This window comes from Nerophis lumbriciformis, linkage group LG33 (assembly GCF_033978685.3).
Source record: "Nerophis lumbriciformis linkage group LG33, RoL_Nlum_v2.1, whole genome shotgun sequence".
NCBI lineage: Eukaryota > Metazoa > Chordata > Actinopteri > Syngnathiformes > Syngnathidae > Nerophis > Nerophis lumbriciformis.
In genome coordinates, this window is record NC_084580.2 from 2,604,244 (window position 1) to 2,625,275 (window position 21,032).

At 40.9% G+C, this 21,032-nt stretch overlaps 1 protein-coding gene across 1 annotated transcript in view; it reads right to left on the reverse strand.

The window, feature by feature from the left end:
* The window catches only part of LOC133575981 (septin-2A), a 50,041-nt gene that overhangs the window by 14,337 nt on the left and 14,672 nt on the right, over positions 1-21,032 (reverse strand). Inside the window, exons 2-7 of the mRNA XM_061928946.1 lie at positions 19,702-19,746; positions 19,515-19,614; positions 19,284-19,370; positions 18,813-18,936; positions 15,872-16,006; positions 15,555-15,672 (exon numbers count right to left, since the gene is read on the reverse strand). Coding sequence (XP_061784930.1) covers positions 15,555-15,672; positions 15,872-16,006; positions 18,813-18,936; positions 19,284-19,370; positions 19,515-19,614; positions 19,702-19,728 — 591 coding nt within the window. The 5' untranslated portion in view covers positions 19,729-19,746. The remainder of the gene's footprint in view (positions 1-15,554; positions 15,673-15,871; positions 16,007-18,812; positions 18,937-19,283; positions 19,371-19,514; positions 19,615-19,701; positions 19,747-21,032) is intronic.

A 21,032-nucleotide genomic window follows, 5' to 3' on the forward strand; every position in this document is an offset into this window, starting at 1 on the left:
ATTCAGCAATGTTAACCTCTTGTCTAGGTACAATGCTCCTGTTTCTCCTTCACCTCATGATGCCCACACATATGATCATAGCTATACTTGTACGCTACAAACTGATTAGTATCACACAAAAATAAGACAAAACATATACAGGTAAAAGCCAGTAAATTAGAATATTTTGAAAAACTTGATTTATTTCAGTAATTGCATTCAAAAGGTGTAACTTGTACATTATATTTATTCATTGCACACAGACTGATGCATTCAAATGTTTATTTCATTTAATTTTGATGATTTGAAGTGGCAACAAATGAAAATCCAAAATTCCGTGTGTCACAAAATTAGAATATTACTTAAGGCTAATACAAAAAAGGGATTTTTAGAAATGTTGGCCAACTGAAAAGTATGAAAATGAAAAATATGAGCATGTACAATACTCAATACTTGGTTGGAGCTCCTTTTGCCTCAATTACTGCGTTAATGCGGCGTGGCATGGAGTCGATGAGTTTCTGGCACTGCTCAGGTGTTATGAGAGCCCAGGTTGCTCTGATAGTGGCCTTCAACTCTTCTGCGTTTTTGGGTCTGGCATTCTGCATCTTCCTTTTCACAATACCCCACAGATTTTCTATGGGGCTAAGGTCAGGGGAGTTGGCGGGCCAATTTAGAACAGAAATACCATGGTCCGTAAACCAGGCACGGGTAGATTTTGCGCTGTGTGCAGGCGCCAAGTCCTGTTGGAACTTGAAATCTCCATCTCCATAGAGCAGGTCAGCAGCAGGAAGCATGAAGTGCTCTAAAACTTGCTGGTAGACGGCTGCGTTGACCCTGGATCTCAGGAAACAGAGTGGACCGACACCAGCAGATGACATGGCACCCCAAACCATCACCCAACCATGCAAATTTTGCATTTCCTTTGGAAATCGAGGTCCCAGAGTCTGGAGGAAGACAGGAGAGGCACAGGATCCACGTTGCCTGAAGTCTAGTGTAAAGTTTCCACCATCAGTGATGGTTTGGGGTGCCATGTCATCTGCTGGTGTCGGTCCACTCTGTTTCCTGAGATCCAGGGTCAAAGCAGCCGTCTACCAGCAAGTTTTAGAGCACTTCATGCTTCCTGCTGCTGACCTGCTCTATGGAGATGGAGATTTCAAGTTCCAACAGGACTTGGCGCCTGCACACAGCGCAAAATCTACCCGTGCCTGGTTTACGGACCATGGTATTTCTGTTCTAAATTGGCCCGCCAACTCCCCTGACCTTAGCCCCATAGAAAATCTGTGGGGTATTGTGAAAAGGAAGATGCAGAATGCCAGACCCAAAAACGCAGAAGAGTTGAAGGCCACTATCAGAGCAACCTGGGCTCTCATAACACCTGAGCAGTGCCAGAAACTCATCGACTCCATGCCACGCCGCATTAACGCAGTAATTGAGGCAAAAGGAGCTCCAACCAAGTATTGAGTATTGTACATGCTCATATTTTTCATTTTCATACTTTTCAGTTGGCCAACATTTCTAAAAATCCCTTTTTTGTATTAGCCTTAAGTAATATTCTAATTTTGTGACACACAGAATTTTGGATTTTCATTTGTTGCCACTTCAAATCATCAAAATTAAATGAAATAAACATTTGAATGCATCAGTCTGTGTGCAATGAATAAATATAATGTACAAGTTACACCTTTTGAATGCAATTACTGAAATAAATCAAGTTTTTCAAAATATTCTAATTTACTGGCTTTTACCTGTAATCCCAACTTCACATGCACAGGTCAACCTAAGGGTTCAGATTTTTTCCATAAAAGGTTGGTAGCGTCATGATCTGTGGCTGCATGATTGCTGCGATTCACTGAGGGGATACCGGTACATGAATTCCAACATGTGCCACGACTTTGTGAAAAAGCCCAGAATGATCTTCTCCTTGGGAAACTGGGCAGGAAACTGGCCTCAATACACCTCTGAAATGACAAAGTGCCTTGTTGAGGCAGCTGAAGATGATAAAGTGGCCAACTATGTCTCCACCAACTGAGCACCTCAAGCAGGCGTTGGAAGAGCACAAGGTGTTTTACATCCACCATCAGAAGTGTTATCAAGCTTACTGTCATCACAAGTAACATGGCTCAGTGTTACGCCATTGTTGTTTGGAATACAAGATACTGGCGCATACGCTCCATTAAAAAAAAAAAAAAAAAAACACTGTACTTTTGGCAATATTTAGACAGGAAAGATAGTGATTAACTTGTAAAATTGTCACTTTAAGACCTGTTTTCTAAAGTTTTTTTGTTAATGATTAATAAATGTGTAAAAAATGTGAACTGACAAAAGTCTGCGAGGATGGGGGAGCCTCAACAATACCTAAACAGAGGAGGGTACAAACACACACAGTCACGAATAACTGGCAGCTACCCCACAATCTGAACGGGTATAATCTTGTGTCAAATCCATGGGAAAAAAAGAGTTAAGGGGAGGAGCAGCGCCACAAGTGATTTTCGCATCTTCCGCACATCTGAGCTGCACACAGACTCCCATAAAGCAGTGCTGTAAGAAACAGTACCTTTGTGTGAACAGGATTAAAGACATTCATGCACATTCCAGATAGATCCCAGCAGGTTTGAGGCAGACTGGACTAGAACAGCTGGATTTGTTCTAATGGAAAGTAAAGGGGAAGTCGGCTGGTAACGTGAATGTGTCACATGACTTAACAGTAATCAACGTGCTCACACACTTCACCCCCTCCTATTGTCTTGGTTTAAGCTTTAGCACTGTTGAGACCACCCACTTCTCCTTGTGATCAAAGAGCATAGAGAGGAACAATCGAGCTATTCAAGTAATCTTGTATTTAAAGCAGATTTAGAATGGGACAGTGTGTGGCAGGCATTATTCTTGCACACATCACCCTGTTGTTGGCTATACAAGTCAGAAGGCTCAGGAAATAGCAGTGATTCTACATGAAGGAGGAAACCTGTAGTTTTTCACGCCGTATTTCACCACAGAGCGGATTATTGTGTGCAAAAATGCACCTTGCTTGATATTTGTTTGTTTTAAAATCTGCAGAGACTCAGACCATGATTTGGCGCAATGACTGCGGGGAAGTCAGAAAAATAAATACATTTGTGTGTTTAAAATGGTGGCAATAAAATGAGTAGGAATGGACTGACCATAGCCTCCACCACTAACACACAATACTAAAAAAATAAACTCGGATACATTTTAGAATGACTCAACACGCAGCTATTGTCAAAATAGTTGACAATACATGATTACCTACAGGCAGGCATGAATGGTGACAGCATCATGGTCTGGGGCTGCTTGAGTGCTGCCTTTCATTGAAGGAATAATTCATTATCAAGTACTGCAATATTGTGAAGCAAATAATGATCCCCCGCCTTTGCAAACAGTTTTCCAATTTGATAAGGAGCCTAAAAAACACCTACAAGTGACAAGTGCCTTGCAGAGGAAGGTCAGTGGCCGAGTCCAGGTACAGTATGTCTCCCTTAGACCTAAACCTAGCGCGTGGCGCAGTGGGAGAATGGCCGTGCGCGACCCGAGGGTCCCTGGTTCAATCCCCACCTAGTACCAACCTCGTCATGTCCGTTGTGTCCTGAGCAAGACACTTCACCCTTGCTCCTGATGGGTGCTGGTTAGCGCCTTGCATGGCAGCTCCCTCCATCAGTGTGTGAATGTGTGTGTGAATGGGTAAATGTGGAAGTAGTGTCAAAGCGCTTTGAGTACCTTGAAGGTAGAAAAGCGCTATACAAGTACAACCCATTTATCATTTATCATATTTACCTGTGGCTGTGGGGCATCCTCCTGTGGAGGGTGGAGGAGCTTGAGGTATCTAACATACACCAGCTCTACCAGTAATGTCGTCATGGAGGACTGGAAGAGTATTCTAGTAACAAACTGTCCACGCCCAAGAAGATTAAGGCAATTCAAGATAACGATGATGCTCACACCAAAAATAAAATTTGGACACAGTTTGGACATGTTTACTTGCGTTACCAGCTATTTAGACAATAATGGATGTGTGTAGAGTAATTTTAAGTGGAAACTTAGCTAAGCTGACACAGACTAAGTAATAACCAAATATATATTTATATATTTGTTATTGTACCTGGAGAAGATATAATAAAATGGTTGCTAATATGTGTGAGGTAAACTCACTTTTGTAAGATGCTGGATATTTTCTTCTTGCACTTTCTGTTTTTACTAAAAATTTTGCTGCAATTTGCAAAATGTTGATGCAGCCTGCAGGTTCCAGCGAATTGCAAAAATGTGTTTATTCAGACCAAGCAAACAAGTGTTTTTGTCAGATGCAACACATTTGCATTCACAGACCACCAAATGTTCTAAAAAGGTTGCTGGAAGAATTCAATTCACCCCTCCCCAAGACAGACACGTTATTTGCAGTGCCAGTCTCTCCACAGGTGCAGCATACATGCACACACGGTTTTGCCTGCTACAAAAAAACATGGTAGAAAAAACTTTGTTAACGGTCCTCATCATTTGTTTTGCTTTTAATTGCATTTCTAAAGCGTTATAGTCATAATCACCTGGTATGTAATGACATCATTACATACCATTCCCACTGGAAACCACGACCGTGTCAAAGTCCTGTCGGAAACACTTGACCAAAATTTGCCTAAAAACAGTAAACATCATCTTTTAATTCCATAATGAAAACCTCAAATTAGAAAATGCATGATTAAACTGTGTAAAGACTGTACAGTTGAAAAATAGTTGTATTGGTAGCCCATGGGGACTTTTTTGTAGCTATTATACTATAAAGATATAAAATGTTGTACTCTGACACAGCAAAAAATATAACAATACGTCATAATACGTTTTATTACAAATCTTATGTATATTTAGGCCAGATCTTTGCATCAGTACATCAGCCCTTTAACATTTACTGTATTAGTATTATGACTCATGCTATGCAATTTTTTCAAAACAAAATAACTGACATAATTGGAGGATATGGCCATTCGAAGGGTTTAAATAAAACTGAACATGAAATGTTAGCTATTTTTTTAGTCAGGACTGAAGTTAATTTAGAAATTTGAGCAAAACTCGTACAAAAAACTATGAAACCAAAATGTTTTTACATGCTTAACTCTGAGGACCTTTTTGTCCTAAATCCACTCTATGGCTATACAATTTTTACCCAATGTATCGTTGATATAAGAAAGTATTTCAAAGGAAAATATTCAAATTAAACATGAAAAAAAAACCTATAGGAAAAATAATTTTATTCGGAGTAACACAACCAGTTATGGCCAAAAATAGAACAAAGATTTACCTCAAAGGACAAAAAAGTCCCCAATACACCCTGAGAGTTAGTTAAAGCTTAAAAGTTCTGCTATTGTAGTTGAAGAAAACTTGGTGACAACACAGGCTGGTATGATCTACTCAGGATAAAAATGTGTTCCTGCAGGGCCACGGGATTTGTTCACACAGCAGCGCATGCTCGAGTGCATTGTGGAGACGACATCGAGTCAGACAAAGAGGGGAAAACTGTGACTGCGCCCCCGGCCGGGGGTGAAATACGGCAGCTGAGCGGCCAAACGTGAGAGAGGGAGGATAGGTCAGGGCCCAGCGTGGGGGAGACAGTGAAGCGGGGCAACGTTGATGGGGAGGAGGGACTAAAAGGTGGCTGAGAGAATAAATGAGGGGGGATGAGGACATGGAAGGGGATAGAGGAAACAGAAGGCAGCAGAGAGGAAAAAGAGCTATTGCTATTGTCAATTGCCTTAACGCTTGTGCAAGAAAATAGGAAGAATTGGGTTCTCTAACCCTTGTGACCTCTGGTTTTGAGCAGTAACACAAAGAAGAAAATAGTTTTAGGTGGAACCAGTGGCTTTAATCCAACAGGTTAGATTAATTCACTGAAAGTTAATTTTGGGCCATCATTTCAATATATTCTTCAGATCTACGTAAAGGAAGGTACAGCCTTGCATCATCTCCACTCCAGGAAAACTTTTTTGATAAAAGCTTGTAAAATGTGCTCGTTTATTTTAAAAAAAACACCACCACTACATTACAAACATTCATTGCAGCATAGAATTCTACAAACCCTGTTTCCATATGAGTTGGGAAATTGTGTTAGATGTAAATATAAACAGAATACAATGATTTGCAAATCCTTTTCAACCCATATTCAATTGAATGCATTACAAAGACAAGATATTTGATGTTCAAACTCATAAACTTTATTTTTTTTTTTGCAAATAATAATTAACTTAGAATTTCATGGCTGCAACACGTGCCAAAGTAGTTGGGAAAGGGCATGTTCACCACTGTGTTACATGGCCTTTCCTTTTAACAACACTCAGTAAACATTTGGGAACTGAGGAGACACATTTTTTAAGCTTCTCAGGTGGAATTCTTTCCCATTCTTGCTTGATGTACAGCTTAAGTTGTTCAACAGTCCGGGGGTCTCCGTTGTGGTATTTTAGGCTTCATAATGTGCCACACATTTTCAATGGGAGACAGGTCTGGACTACAGGCAGGCCAGTCTAGTACCCGCACTCTTTTACTATAAAGCCACGTTGATGTAACACGTGGCTTGGCATTGTCTTGCTGAAATAAGCAGGGTCATCCATGGTAACGTTGCTTGGATGGCAACATATGTTGCTCCAAAACCTGTATGTAACTTTCAGCATTAATGGCACCTTCACAGATTTGTAAGTTACCCATGTCTTGGGCACTAATACACCCCCATACCATCTCAGATGCTGGCTTTTCAACTTTGCGCCTATAACAATCCGGATGGTTCTTTTCCTCTTTGGTCCGGAGGACACGACGTCCACAGTTTCCAAAAACGATTTGAAATGTGGACTCGTCAGACCACAGAACACTTTCCACTTTGTATCAGTCCATCTTAGATGAGCTTAGGCCCAGCGAAGCAGACAGCGTTTCTGGGTGTTGTTGATAAACGGTTTTCGCCTTGCATAGGAGAGTTTTAACTTGCACTTACAGATGTAGCGACCAACTATAGTTACTGACAGTGGATTTCTGAAGTGTTTCTGAGCCCATGTGGTGATATCCTTTACACACTGATGTCGCTTGTTGATGCAGTACAGCCTGAGGGATCCAAGGTCACAGGCTTAGCTGCTTATGTGCAGTGATTTTTCCAGATTCTCTGAACCCTTTGATGATATTACGGACCGTAGATGTTGAAATCCCTAAATTCCTTGCAATAGCTGGTTGAGAAAGGTTTTTCTTAAACTGTTCAACAATTTGCTCACGCAGTTGTTGACAAAGTGGTGACCCTCGCCCCATCCTTGTTTGTGAATGACTGAGCATTTCATGGAATCTACTTTTATACCCAATCATGGCACCCACCTGTTCACAATTTGCCTGTTCACCTGTGGGATGTTCCAAATAAGTGTTTGATGAGCATTCCTCAACTTTATCAGTATTTATTGCCACCTTTCCCAACTTCTTTGTCACGTGTTGCTGGCATCAAATTCTAAAGTTAATGATTATTTGCAAAAAAAAAAAGTTTATCAGTTTGAAAATCAAATATGTTGTCTTTGTAGCATATTCAACTGAATATGGGTTGAAAATTATTAGCAAATCATTGTATTCCGTTTATATTTACATCCAACACAATTTCCCAACTCATATGGAAACTGGGTTTTTAGTAAAAAGGTATACCAGAGTTACCCATTTAAACCAGATGTGCATCATTCTCTACCTGAGATAAATAACAGTAAAGCTGATGGAAAGTCCTACACAGGATATGACTGCAAGGTTCTAGACTGAGAGGATCAGCCACTTAATATACTGTTCCCTCCTCCCCACAATTTATGAGCAAGAGACGACCCCAACCCTGCTGAAGGATTTTAGAGTAAATTCAAAAAAAATAAAAAGCCAGATGTAGCTGGAGGTTGGGGGAGGAGGGGTCACTGCCAGGAGAGGAAATAAGAGGACTGTGTGAGAAACAATCAAAAGTGAGAAAAAAACACACTTTTTTCCCAACTTTGTCTATGAGCGTAAGCTGCTTGAGGCAACAGGTTGTCTCCTGACATGGGCTATGACACATGGCAGGAAACCTATATTGTTCTGTACAATCTGTTTCCCCCCGTTATAAAAGAAAGTGCATGCTGAGGTGGGGACACGAGGGTGTCACATTTACCTTAAAGACAAATGTCCGGCAAAAAAACAAATGTGGGAGAAATTCTGCAGGTTGTGAATCACCCTTTGGCGTTCTGGCAGATTTATGACTGTGGGCATCAATACCTCCAAAAAAAGGCGTATTGCTTGCTTTACTAGACTTCATGACAGGATGTATACATGCACCCATAAGAACCACTTAAAATAATCTGATCCAAACAACAAATGCCACTTGCTCAACCAAGAAAAGCTTACAAATATGAATCTAACTTTAATTGGAGATATTGTTTTGCCGTAGTTGTTTGTTGATTGATTGTGGATCAATCAACTCCTTGTCATCTTTTTAACATCCAGGCAAAAGCTACAATATTGAAATGCCTCCCTGGGAAGCATTATCACCATCCGTCGCGGAACAAATTACAGCTGGGCTCTGATAAACTCAAGCGAAAAAGCCAGAGCTTTTAGTTCAGTAGTAAGCACACTTGTCTTTCATGCCGGCGACCAGGCTTCGCGTCCCGCTGAGAGCAGTAGGAAAAACTCAACGCAGCTCAAACTTTTTGGCCACCTTGGCTTTTGAAATTTGACAGACGGGTCTGGCGAGCACATGATGCATTTCAAAGCATATCATATCTATTGGAACTATTAGTACACTTCCCATGGACTATTTAATTATAATACATCTATTTTGAACATTATCATATCAGAACCTCAAAGAAACATAAATATGGTAAAACAGGGTTACATTCTCTTTCAGTGGGAGCAGTGTTGTTGATCCCCCTTTATTGCCAGTGCGTCGAAGCCTAGTATCAGTTTTATTGTGGCAATTCTCAAAACAGATCTTTGCTCAAGTCTGTTCTACTATTTGGTGGGCCAAATTAAAAAGAACAAAAGGCCTGATGTGGCCGGCCAGCCGGCCGTATTTTGCCTATCCCTGCGATAGAGAGTACAAACCGCTACACTAGGTCTCCTTTTTAATTTTCTTTGCTGCTCTACTTTTATGTTAATATGAACCGCCACTCATGATAACTTTGTCACCAAGCTTCTACTCTTTTGACAAGAGACTGAAGACGTCGGTGGACGGTTTATGACGATTTTACCCAGAATACATTTGGGAGACAATACAGTCGATACACTTGTAAATTTGCACGTCGCAAAGTGAAATGTGAGAGTGAAAACAAAGCCAGTCATGCAGCACACACAACATGTTATTCAATTTTTTACACCTATAAATCATTAAAGTCAGTCAAGTTTTTAACAACCATCACTCACCCTGACTGGGGTAGTAACCTATAGGTCCACATACGTCCAACTGATTTATTGGCTTAGATAGTGATAAAGCTGCCTGATCCTTGCTCCTTCTGACCCAAGCCATGAGAGAGCGCCACCTTCCTCAGCCAAGAGCCAGATCAGGGGCCCGGCACCACCATGCCCCCACCCCAGTCAGGTCCCCACCCCGCGCCCCGGGCCTCACCTCCCAAGACTCCCCCGTTCCCAATAGCTCCACTCCCAACCACCATCTTGCTTGACCAGGGGTAGAGAACTTATGGCTCGGGAACCAGATGTGGCTCTTTTGATGACTATCTCTGGCTTGCAGATAAATCTTAACGTCTTAAAGCTAAGGTTGTGAGAGATAACCGATGCGACCAGATATTAGGTTTGACAAGCGAGCAGCTCGCTGCGTCAGTAGCAGCCACCACAATCGATAAAAATCAGCTCAGTATTTTTAGGTAATTGACTGTGGAAACATTAACCCAGTATTGCGCAACACTAGCAATTGTTTGACACCTTGTCTTTAAACACGAGAGCCGGGAATGCGCATGCTCCCTTAGCTTACCTAGCTTGAAGACGAGAATATACAGCAGCAGCGCTGCTTTTAAGTCAGCAATCTTTCTCTCCATGGTAGCAAATAAGCTATGTTTATTACAAGTATCACTGAAGGATGAGAACAGATGAAACATGCTACACAACACATCATAGGAGGATACAATAAGTCATGCTCACCGGCGTTAAAGGGGAACATCACTATTTGGGGAATTTTGCATATCATTTACAATCCTTATATTTTTATGCATTCTAACTCGAAAATAAACACTAGCAAAAGTCAGCTAGCAATAGAGCTAATGGGAGTCATTGTCTAGTCTGCGTATAAAGCGCTCTAAAAAACCTCCATCAACGTTTTATATAGACGTAAGTATATATGTAACGTAATATTTACGTATTTTGTCATTTTAAGCACACAGCTGAGGCAGCATATTAATTTCACAGACGCATCACGACGTTCGCTTTTTCCTTTAAGAATAACAACGACGACTAATCATGACAGACTTCATGAGAGCCAACGATGACTACTTTGGGACAAATGATAATCCAGAACTTTATATTTTTGAGCGAGAATATAAGGAAGATGAGCTACAAGTTTTAGAAGTTGAGTGATAAGCAGATCAAGCAAGTAGCAGTATTGCTAAGTGCGAAACAAGGAATACAAACTACGAACATAATAAAACAATCACTAACTGAGCAATGTCTGCTCTCAGTGGGATGTCAACAGATGAGATGTTCATATCTTTCCATTTCGATGAAGATTTAATCATAATGAGTGAGTGAGTGAGTGAATTATATTTATATAGCGCTTTTCTCTAGTGCCTCAAAGTGCTTTACATAGTGAAACCCAATATCTAAGTTACATTTAAACCAGTGTGGGTGACACTGGGAGCAGGTGGGTAAAGTGTCTTGCCCAAGGACACAACGGCAGTGACTAGGACGGCGGAAGCGGGAATCGAACCTGGAACCCTCAAGTTGCTGGCACGGCCACTCTACCAACCGAGCTATGCCACCCCAATAATCCTCACACAAGTTAAAAAAGAAGAGGAAAAAAATAGTTGTTTTCATGTCTTTCTTGCCATCTTCAGGTCTTAGTTAACCAACGTATCCGTTTATGGCCACAACCTTCTATGATACAAGTGAGATACATGATTTATAATCTAGAATTAACTTTCACCAAGTCAGACGCAATGTATCAGCTCACCGGCTCAGTATGTCAATAGCTGCGTAAGCTAGTTACCTCTCTGTGATCAATGCGCTGCTAAAAGTAGTTCCTCTGCGTTAGCCCTTGTAATAACAATATTGTTAGCGGTTTTTAAGTTTTTGAGGGCTTTATGGGCGCAAAGGTTTACTCCCATGCAATGTTAGCCAACTCGTACTTGCCGTATGTTAAGAATCTGGACACACCTGTTCCTGTTAGCCAATAAGGCTCCTATATATGCTAGCCCCACCCATTGTAGGGCTCGATCATTGTTCTCTGTTGAGTGTTCATGGTCAGTGCTGCTCTACTGAGTAGTGTGTATTTATGTTCTTAGAGGTTTCGTGTCTTGTACACTTCCAATCTGCTATTGCCTTCTTCTGTTATGAAACATATTTTACCTGCATTTTGCCTGCAGGTAAAAATATCAGGGTCACGCCTAACACAAAACTTCTCATTCCTGACAATTCTAATGCATTTTAATCCATTCCCTACTGTTCAGGTGAGGGTTTGGCTCCAGCTACCTGCAAGGCTTGAGCCACTCACAGTTACACATGTTGTGAGGTCAAGAAGTAAACGTTCCGCCTTTTGAATCAAATATTTAATTTCATAGTTTATGTGGATAAATCCCTTTTGAAAAAAAGATGGCGAAAAAAAAAAAAAGTTGACAAGTACGGTACATTTTAGGACGAATGGACAGAACAATTTGCCTTTGTGGAGAGAGCAGGTTCTGCAGTGTGTCTAATACACAATGATAACATTTCCTCAATGAAACGGTCACATTGTGAAGAAGTACCTTGACGCACATCGCAAGTATCCAATTAACTATTGGTTCGTGTCAGTATAACAACTTTATTATGAAGAATACATTTACACTTAAAGGGGTGATTTTTTTCGCTCCAAGTTTTGCATTGATTATGCTTTACAGACCGTCTTCAAGCCACTTTCCGACTGTCTCTTCAGGATGCGCTCGTTTTGTGGGTGGTCTTATTTACGTGCCCCTACTTCGACTGCATTTTCTCCCCGTCAGCTATGTTGTAGTTTTTAGAGCGTCCATATGGAGTCTACTGACAGATATAAGTTCAAACTATACACTACCGTATTTTTCGGACTATAAGTCGCAGTTTTTTTCATAGTTTGGCCAGGGGTGCGACTTATACTCAGGAGCGACTTATGTGTGAAATTATTAACACATTACCGTAAAATATCAAATAATATTATTTAGCTCATTCACGTAAGAGACTAGACGTATAAGATTTCATGGGATTTAGCGATTAGGAGTGACAGATTGTTTGGTAAACGTATAGCATGTTCTCTTACCATAATATGTTACTTTAACATACCAGGCACGTTCTCAGTTGGTTATTTATGCGTCATATAACGTACACTTATTCAGCTTGTTGTTCACTATTCTTTATTTCTTTTAAATTGCCTTTCAAATGTCTATCCTTGGTGTTGGGTTTTATCAAATAAATTTCCCCCAAAAATACGACTTATACTCCAGTGCGACTTTTATATGTTTTTTTCCTTCTTTATTATGCATTTTTGGCAGGTGCGACTTATACTCCGGTGCGACTTATACCCCGAAAAATACCGTACTTTGTAATAGAAATGGCAACAATGGAGGATGCATGTGTATGTACAAGCCAGTCAGCCCCACAACAAGAGGATGGATACAAAGAAGGATCTTTTTGACTACAGCATCGGACTACAACGGTGGACTGGCGCAAAACACTTCGGGTAAATTTCCAACATATATGGAGATAGCTGCAGATGTCACCCGTCAGACGACATCACAGGACAGTGCAAATTCCAACGGCTCGGTATGAAGGAAAGCAAGATTATATTATATGTATCTTCGCTATGCCTCTAAAGTAAGATTTTACATTTTCTGGAATTTTCGGGGATCCCAAATACACAAAAGCCGGCACCATCAGGTAAGAAGAGTTGGTTTTGCATAATAAGTCCCCTTAATATACTCTAAAAATGTTTGTCTTAAAAATGCCTACATTTAGTGTTAAAAATATCACATGGCTCTCACATAAATACATTTTAAATTATTTGGGTTTCATGTCTCTCTCAGTCAAAAAGGTGCTTATTTGTAGTCAAGACACAGTTATTTTGGATACTCAGTTAATCTATACACCATAAATCGGCACGCTGTAACAGCCATGCTAAGCGACGTGCTTACTGTATGCGGTGGCCATCTTTGGAGGGCCCACTTTCCTATTTGAGGCAATGCTATACAATGTTTTGTATATTGAAAATAAATCACAACTTGCTCCGATTGTTTACTTTACTGTCAACATTAAAAATGGGCTAATACACAAACATTATTTTTTTTGTAAAAAAAAAAAATCTTACCTAAGAAACATCGAGTCCTTGTTTCAACCATGCGGCGTATTTTACAACCATATGCAGCACAAAGTGCCAGTATTCTTCATTTTTATGACATCTACATCAATGGAATACCCTGGCACTTTGCCCCTAATAGCTCAGCTCACATCATATATATCTAGTTATATTTATGCTGTACACAGGCTTCTTTAAAATGCATCCAAGTTCATTTTTTATAGTACTGTATTGTCTCTTGAGTACCGTATTTTTCGGACTATAAGTCGCAGTTTTTTTTATAGTTTGGCCGGGCTCCAGTGCTATTAATATATGTTTTTTTCCTTCTTTATTATGCATTTTCGGCAGGAGCGACTTATACTCCGGTGCGACTTATACTCCGAAAAATACGGTATAAATACTGTAATAAACTTGGTTGCTGAAATTTGAGGGACGTACTCACTTTTCTAAGATACTGTGTGGTGACTAAATGCGTGTACAGTAAATGAAGAGAGTTCTGGTGGGGCGGTATAGCTCGAACCTGCAACTTGAGGGTTGCAGGTTCGATCCCCGCTTCCGCCATCCTAGTCACTACCGTTGTGTCCTTGGGCAAGACACTTTACCCACCTGCTCCCAGTGTCACCCACACTGGTTTAAATGTAACTTAGATATTGGGTTTCACAATGTAAAGCGCTTTGAGTCACTTGAGAAAAAGCGCTATATAAATGTAATTCACTTCACTTCACTTCACTTCTGGTAAATTAAGAGAGATTCAAGTTGAACCCGAGGAGCCAAAGAGGGGGCGAATTGAGTAAGAAGCCCCCCTAGGGGATACATGATGCCAGATAACTTAACTGTCTGTATTTCCTGACAATGGCTTTTTTTGGGGAACAAAGTAAAAAATAATTGTTGCTAAACGAATGAGAATACCAATAAATAAACATATAATTTACTTGTCTGCAAAGATGTGGCAAAACACTAAAACAAGACAACTAACGTTCCTCTCTGCCAGAGGAATCAAAAAGTCAAGTTTGTAGGGCCTGAGTGGGTAGGGGCGAGGGGACCAGTAGTAACAGGAAACAAAGGTTGTGTTTGATACGAAGTGCAACAGGAACACTGGTTAGTGGAGGTCACAAAACAAAGCAACACAACATAATATGCTCTGGCTGATCGCTCCCTTTAGGATAAATCTAACAAATGTAGGAATTTCACAATGAATGTGAGAACGTCTCACACCTCCATTGACACTATTACTGCCCCCCAGACAGCCATAACATAGAGGAAACCATGTTTCAGTCCAAAAGTAGTAAAGAAAAACACATTTTTTTTAAATTGATCGATGATTTAACATTTAACTTCATTGACTTTATTTATCACCAAAATGTGTGCTACTTTTGTTCTGTCGCCTAAATGCATTTGCTAAAAGAACATGTGTGCAAAATGATATTAAACTGTTGGATGAAAGTAAATTTCAGTGTTACGTGACCTTAAACTACAACCTTGCAATTCCACAATATGCTGCCTCTGTGATTTTTGTAGTTTTGCTGTGGAAACTATCAGCCAACCAAATTTCCTGTACAAGCCCCTTTTGACTAGTTGTCCCGGTGCCGACCAGACCACCGGCTCCGGAGCTTGAATGAGGCACAGAGGGGATGAAGCTTTAAAAGGGTAGACTGGGGAGACATCCAATTAAAAAGCCTACAGGTTGAAAGTTGAGTTTGAAAAAGTAATTTGTGTGAGAGAGTAATAACAACAGAGACAGGAAAGCCCCGTGAAGTCAGGCTTTGCGGGGGAGGCGATCAGCTGTGACGTGTGTATTGCACTATCGCGTCCTTCCACCTCTCCACAGCAGGAAGCTGAGGAGTGTGCATGCGGCCTGACACTTGGCTGTGCTCCAAAGGAAAGTATGAGGGACGAGTTGAGACGGAATGAAATTACTTATCTACATTAAAAGTATCCCTGTACGTTGGCATTCTCTAAAAAAACAGATAAACCATTGAAATAAAACAGGGAAGAACACAGTTTATGCTGTTTTAAATAAAGGGCAGCCAGTGAATAAGATGAAACGATAAAATGTGTGCATGTGCATGTGTATCACATTTACCCGTCTCTTCAAGCGCTCCCGCTCCCTCAGCGTCAGTGTATCGGCCTTCGCGATCACAGGAACAATATTAACTTTGCTGTGGATGGCCTTCATAAACTCCACATCCAAAGGCTTTAGACTAGAAAAAAAGATGATCTGATATGAAGGTAAAACATCTGAGCTCTGGTGAATACACTGAATAATATAACATAAAAAAAATAACTCAGGTCATCTATAGGTTGCTACTTTCAGGCTGCATTAATTAGTGAAATGCAACTCAAGTGTAAACAGATGAAAAACATATTTTCAGTGACATACAACATAAAATATTAATTTACCCATGTCCAAATGGCGATATGAAGTAGAAGCAGCAGTGCACCCTGTTGTCTACTATATGCCGTCGGTTCAGGCCACTTTCGTCATGGAGGTACCGCTCAAACTGATTGTCGATATAATGAATGATGGTCTTGAAGCTTCATAAAAAAGAGAACGATGTAATCAGGCAAGACCATATTTAAGTACAGTGGAACCCCTACATTTAAATTCACCTAAGGTTGTACAATAAACTATGCCTCTGAAGTCCCACAAAAAATCCAATCCTGTGACTTCAAAAAGTCAATCCATAAGTGTGTTTGGCTCTACTTTTGCTTTTTGTGATGCCACCACAGAAGGATAACAAAAAAAAGTGTGATAATGACCTTAGATCTAAACCTGATTGCAATTATGGTAGTGTAGCATCAAAAGCAGAACACATGTCTCTGCCAACAATCTTTTATTTTCATCAAATAAAATACTGGTATTTGTTCCGATCTGGCAGCCCTGTTGCTGCCTGTCTGCTTTTTGTTGCAGTACCTGGTTTTTGGGTCATGTGGCAGAGCCACCTTCGTGCACAACTGTTAGCCATTTCCTCCTGACTACTTAAGCTCTCCAGTCCATTCACTTAGATTTCTGATGTTTCACCCTTCCAGTCGTGTTTATCTCCTCTGCTTTGGCTCTTTATGCAGTATTTTTGCAAGGGATTGTAACATGGCATCAAGAACAAACTTGCTACCCGTGAAAAAACTGCCACCCTTGACACACTCGTTAACTTAGCCATTTGTCTAGACGACAGAGTCTAGTGCAATATAGAAGACGATATAGAAGACACTGAAGAGGATAGCCGATACGTTACTTCCTCTTCGCTTAATGAAGCGATATCAACAGCGACAGGAGTCAACCCTGTAATCGTTCCTGCCATAACCACAACTCTTTAGCCTAATGACGCTACAGAGGTGCCAATGCAGCTCGGAGAACAATTTGCCGCTGCAGAGTGAGCTTGAAGGCGAAGATTATGCCTCTGCCGTTACTGTGGAAGTCCGGACCACCATATCTCCTCCAACTGCTCCAGTCGTTCTCCCAAAACAAACAGCCTTCTACTAATGGACTGTCTGAGTACCCGCAGGCTCCGAGACCTGGACCACTCCGAAACCATCATATAGGTTACTCGAGTGATAGGAGCACTCTAATGGGAGGTGGAGAGAAGGGTGTCTGTTGCCGCCTCCAAGACCAAGGTCCCTGACAACGTTCCTGCAGGCAAGCTATTGGTACCTGATGAACTGAAATCTGAACTCATGCAGTGGGGACAAGGGTCCAAGGTATCTTGTCATCCTGGCGTGAGGCGCACTCTGTTTTTAGTCTCACAGAGATTCTGGTGGCCGGCGATGGGAAGAGAAGTCAAGGACTTTGTCAACGCCTGCTCCGCCTGTGCCAGAGGTAAGGCCTCTTATCGCCCTCCACCCCGTCTCCTCCATCCTCTGCCTATTCAGTCTCGCCCAAAGTCCCACATCCCTTTGGATTTCCCTTGGGTATAACAATCTACAAGGTGAATACAGTTCACTTTTTTTTCTCCTCCTCCATTTATCTGCTTTCTTTTGTAATTCAAGTTATCATTACATATGTGTATTGTTGCATTTCAAACAATTTTATTGTTGATAATATAGGTAATTATTATTATTCATTATCAATAATACTATTTCTATTGGTATTTTTAGCAATAGAAACACCGAGCAATAATGTTCGGTGTCATTTCTGTGTTAATAGAAGTTAATATTTACCCTCTGCCTTCCTTTTTCTCTTTTTTCTATCAACTCCTGCTCTGGTCCGGCTGCGCCAAACATTAATATAAATCCATTTAATAAAGTCAAATATGAATCAAGCAACAAGAGAAGTATGCCACACTTCTCTTTTGTAAAGTAAATCTGCAAATATGGCCATCTACGTTAACAATATGATTTGCCTGAGTGGCTGGACTGGACAAAAATAAAGTCAACTTGCTTTTTCACTCTACTGGTACTTTACAGAGCCAATTTGTCAATGCATCAGAAAAGGGTGAGGACACAATATATAATTTTAACAGCCCTTTACTTATGTGTGCACTTTTTGACAGTTAATCATATTTAACACTTCTCTAACCACTTCTCTAACCCCACTTCTCTAACCCACAAGCGGTGGCAGAGGGCTTAGTGCATCTGCCTCACAATACGAAGGTCCTGAGTAGTCTTGGGTTCAATCCCGGGCTCGGGATCTTTCTGTGTGGAGTTTGCATGTCCTCCCCGTGACTGCGTGGGTTCCCTCCGGGTACTCCGGCTTCCTCCCACTTCCAAAGACATGCACCTGGGGATAAGTTGATTGGCAACACTAAATTGGCCCTAGTGTGTGGATGTGAGTGTGAATGTTGTCTGTCTATCTGTGTTGGCCCTGCGATGAGGTGGCGACTTGTCCAGGGTGTACCCCGCCTTCCGCCCGATTGTAGCTGAGATAGGCTCCAGCGCCCCCCGCGACCCCAAAGGGAATAAGCGGTAGAAAATGGATGGATATTTAACTATTTTCTTTTAAAAATTGCTTGTCAAGTTACAAAAAGTTTTATGATGGCTACTGTTTGACTGTTTCCATTTCCATTATTCCCTATGTCTATATGTATTTCAAATGCTAAATATTAAAGAAAACATATCAATCAATGTCTTGGTTTGGATTGTGATCGACCTTGGATCCCATACAGTTTATGGTCATTAGAATGTAATAAATACAACACATATTAACGTTTAATTAACTGATAACTCCTACATAATTGCTCATAAACAGCTTATCTATTTTTGGACACACTGACTATGTTTGTCAGTCAGAGGGAGGCAAGGAAAGAAATAGGGAGTTGGAGGATTAAACTTGTAAAAAGGGAGTTGAGGACAAAGGGTAAAACAAGAAAAAACAAAGGAGCCAAATGTTCAAGGTCAACAAACGTACCAGTCTTGACTGTTGATGGCGTCGCCGTAACCCGGGGTATCAACCACGGTGAGGCGGAGCTTGACGCCCCTCTCTTCGATCTCCACGGTGGATGCCTCGATCTGCACCGTCCTCTCAATCTTCTCTGTGGAGTGGTGGGTGTCAAAGCAGAGACAGGAACCCCGGTGGTCATACAATATTTATCATTTCCACAATGTGTTGCTTCACTGGATTGTGTAACACTGTCACAACCTCCGGCTCCATGCAGGTTGTGTGAAAGTATGTGTTTTGTCGTATTAAAAAAAGCTATGCTACTATACAGAATTAACCTAGGGGGCCAGGGTCATTGTTTTAAAGCCAAAGTCAAGTCATATAAGACATTCCCAGAATTCTTGTTGAAATAATGCTCAGCTGGAGGCAGTGCAAAGCAGACATTTCTCTACTATTACAGTGTGTGCGTGCATGTAAATACTTGTGTCTGTGGGAGTTTACCTGAAGCACCAGGAATGTAGCGTTCAGGGTACAGATCAGTAAGAAACAGGCTGTTTATGAGCGTCGATTTTCCCAAACCAGACTCTCCTAAGAGCAAAGAGAGGATACAAAAGTGCAACTGGAGTGTCAGAAGACTTCATCCAGAGTAAACATCCATCCATCCACAGTGATAGTTAAAATTAATGTGTTGTTATAGTTAAAATGAATTTGTCTTCAAAAGACATCACTCACCGACAACCATGAGGGTGAATTCAAAACCTTTTTTTACAGACTTTCGGTGAACTTGGTTTGGAAGGTTGGCAAACCCAACGTAACCAGTTGCATCTGGAAACTGATGAGAAAAATGTTCAGTTACAAAATTAGTCTCCTAAATAAAGCCTAACATCAATTTATGTGCATGGAGGTAAAGTTGACTCACCTTCCCTTTTTCTCCAGATTGAGACATAGTTGATGTCTGTCAAACCTGCCAGTAGAAGAAAGGAGATTGTGTTTTACTGTTTTTTTTTTGTTTGTTTGTTTTTTTTTACTTTAAAACACTCTAAGGTATATCTATATAGATTTTTCAGAACATTTGGACAACTCATGGGATGTCATAATACTTTTTTCACATGACTTAAGTGTTTGCGTTTTACTTTTTAAACGCAAACAATGCGCTTTACAAAGCAGAATCCCTGCAAAATGTGGTACACATCTAAAAGAGACTGACACGCACATTTCTGTAAAATTCAAGATGCAATATTGGCTGAAATACACATCCGCAATCAAGTAAAATCACTTTACAGGGGGACTAATCAGCTAATTATTTCAACAACACTTGATTAATGAACTTTACTTGTTTTTTTCTGTACATGTAATGAAAGTAAAATTTTAGTGTACGCTGTTTGACCAAGCCACCTTTCAGCACTTTTAACCATATCGATGATTACACTCCTGATATGAGAGTATATCTGTGCTAAAGAGCACCGCGGGCAATAGGTTTTGTTCCAATATCTCCATTAAATTGTTATCCTAGTGGACTCGCCTGCCTCTATGACCCTGAACGGAAGACAGAGCAACAAGTCGAAGTGATAAATTAGCCACATTATGACCAAGCAGGAAGAACAGGCTCCATTTTATCATCAACACACTGGCTCTTGACTTGTAGAGTGTGATAAGCATTCGAAGGAGGCAGACTGCTGGATGATGCCAAATGGAGATGCACTCACAGGGAAAAGGAGTGGGAGGGAGGGAGGGAATGGTGGCATGGGAACCTGAACTGACCTTTCTCCACTGGCATGTGACACATTGGTGGACAGCTTGTGGACCAATTTCACACCATTAAACTGTGTGGACTGTGTGGTGGCAGCCTGCACATCATCATGATAGTGAGTGGATATCTATCAAACTGACAGTGTCGTTTTAAGGAACCTTCTGGGAGAACAATGGTTGTTTATCCCCGGGCTTCCAGGTACCATGGTGGGAATGCTGCTTTTCCACTGCATAGTACCAGCTCTGCCTGGCTTTATTCGGTTTATTCAGTTTTCCACTTGAAATAATATCATATGAAACACATCTGTCTAAACAAAATTATGAAAACAAGGGTATGAACTTGGGCCGTGTTAAAAAGACACATGTTATTAGAGAGGGGACAACTGCAGCTAAGGACATGATGGTTTATATTATTGCATTGTATAGAGTTAAGGGACAGCAAGAGTGGATTAGGTACAATGCAGTGGAAAAGTCAATATCTCAGTTAGCAAAAGGTTTGGG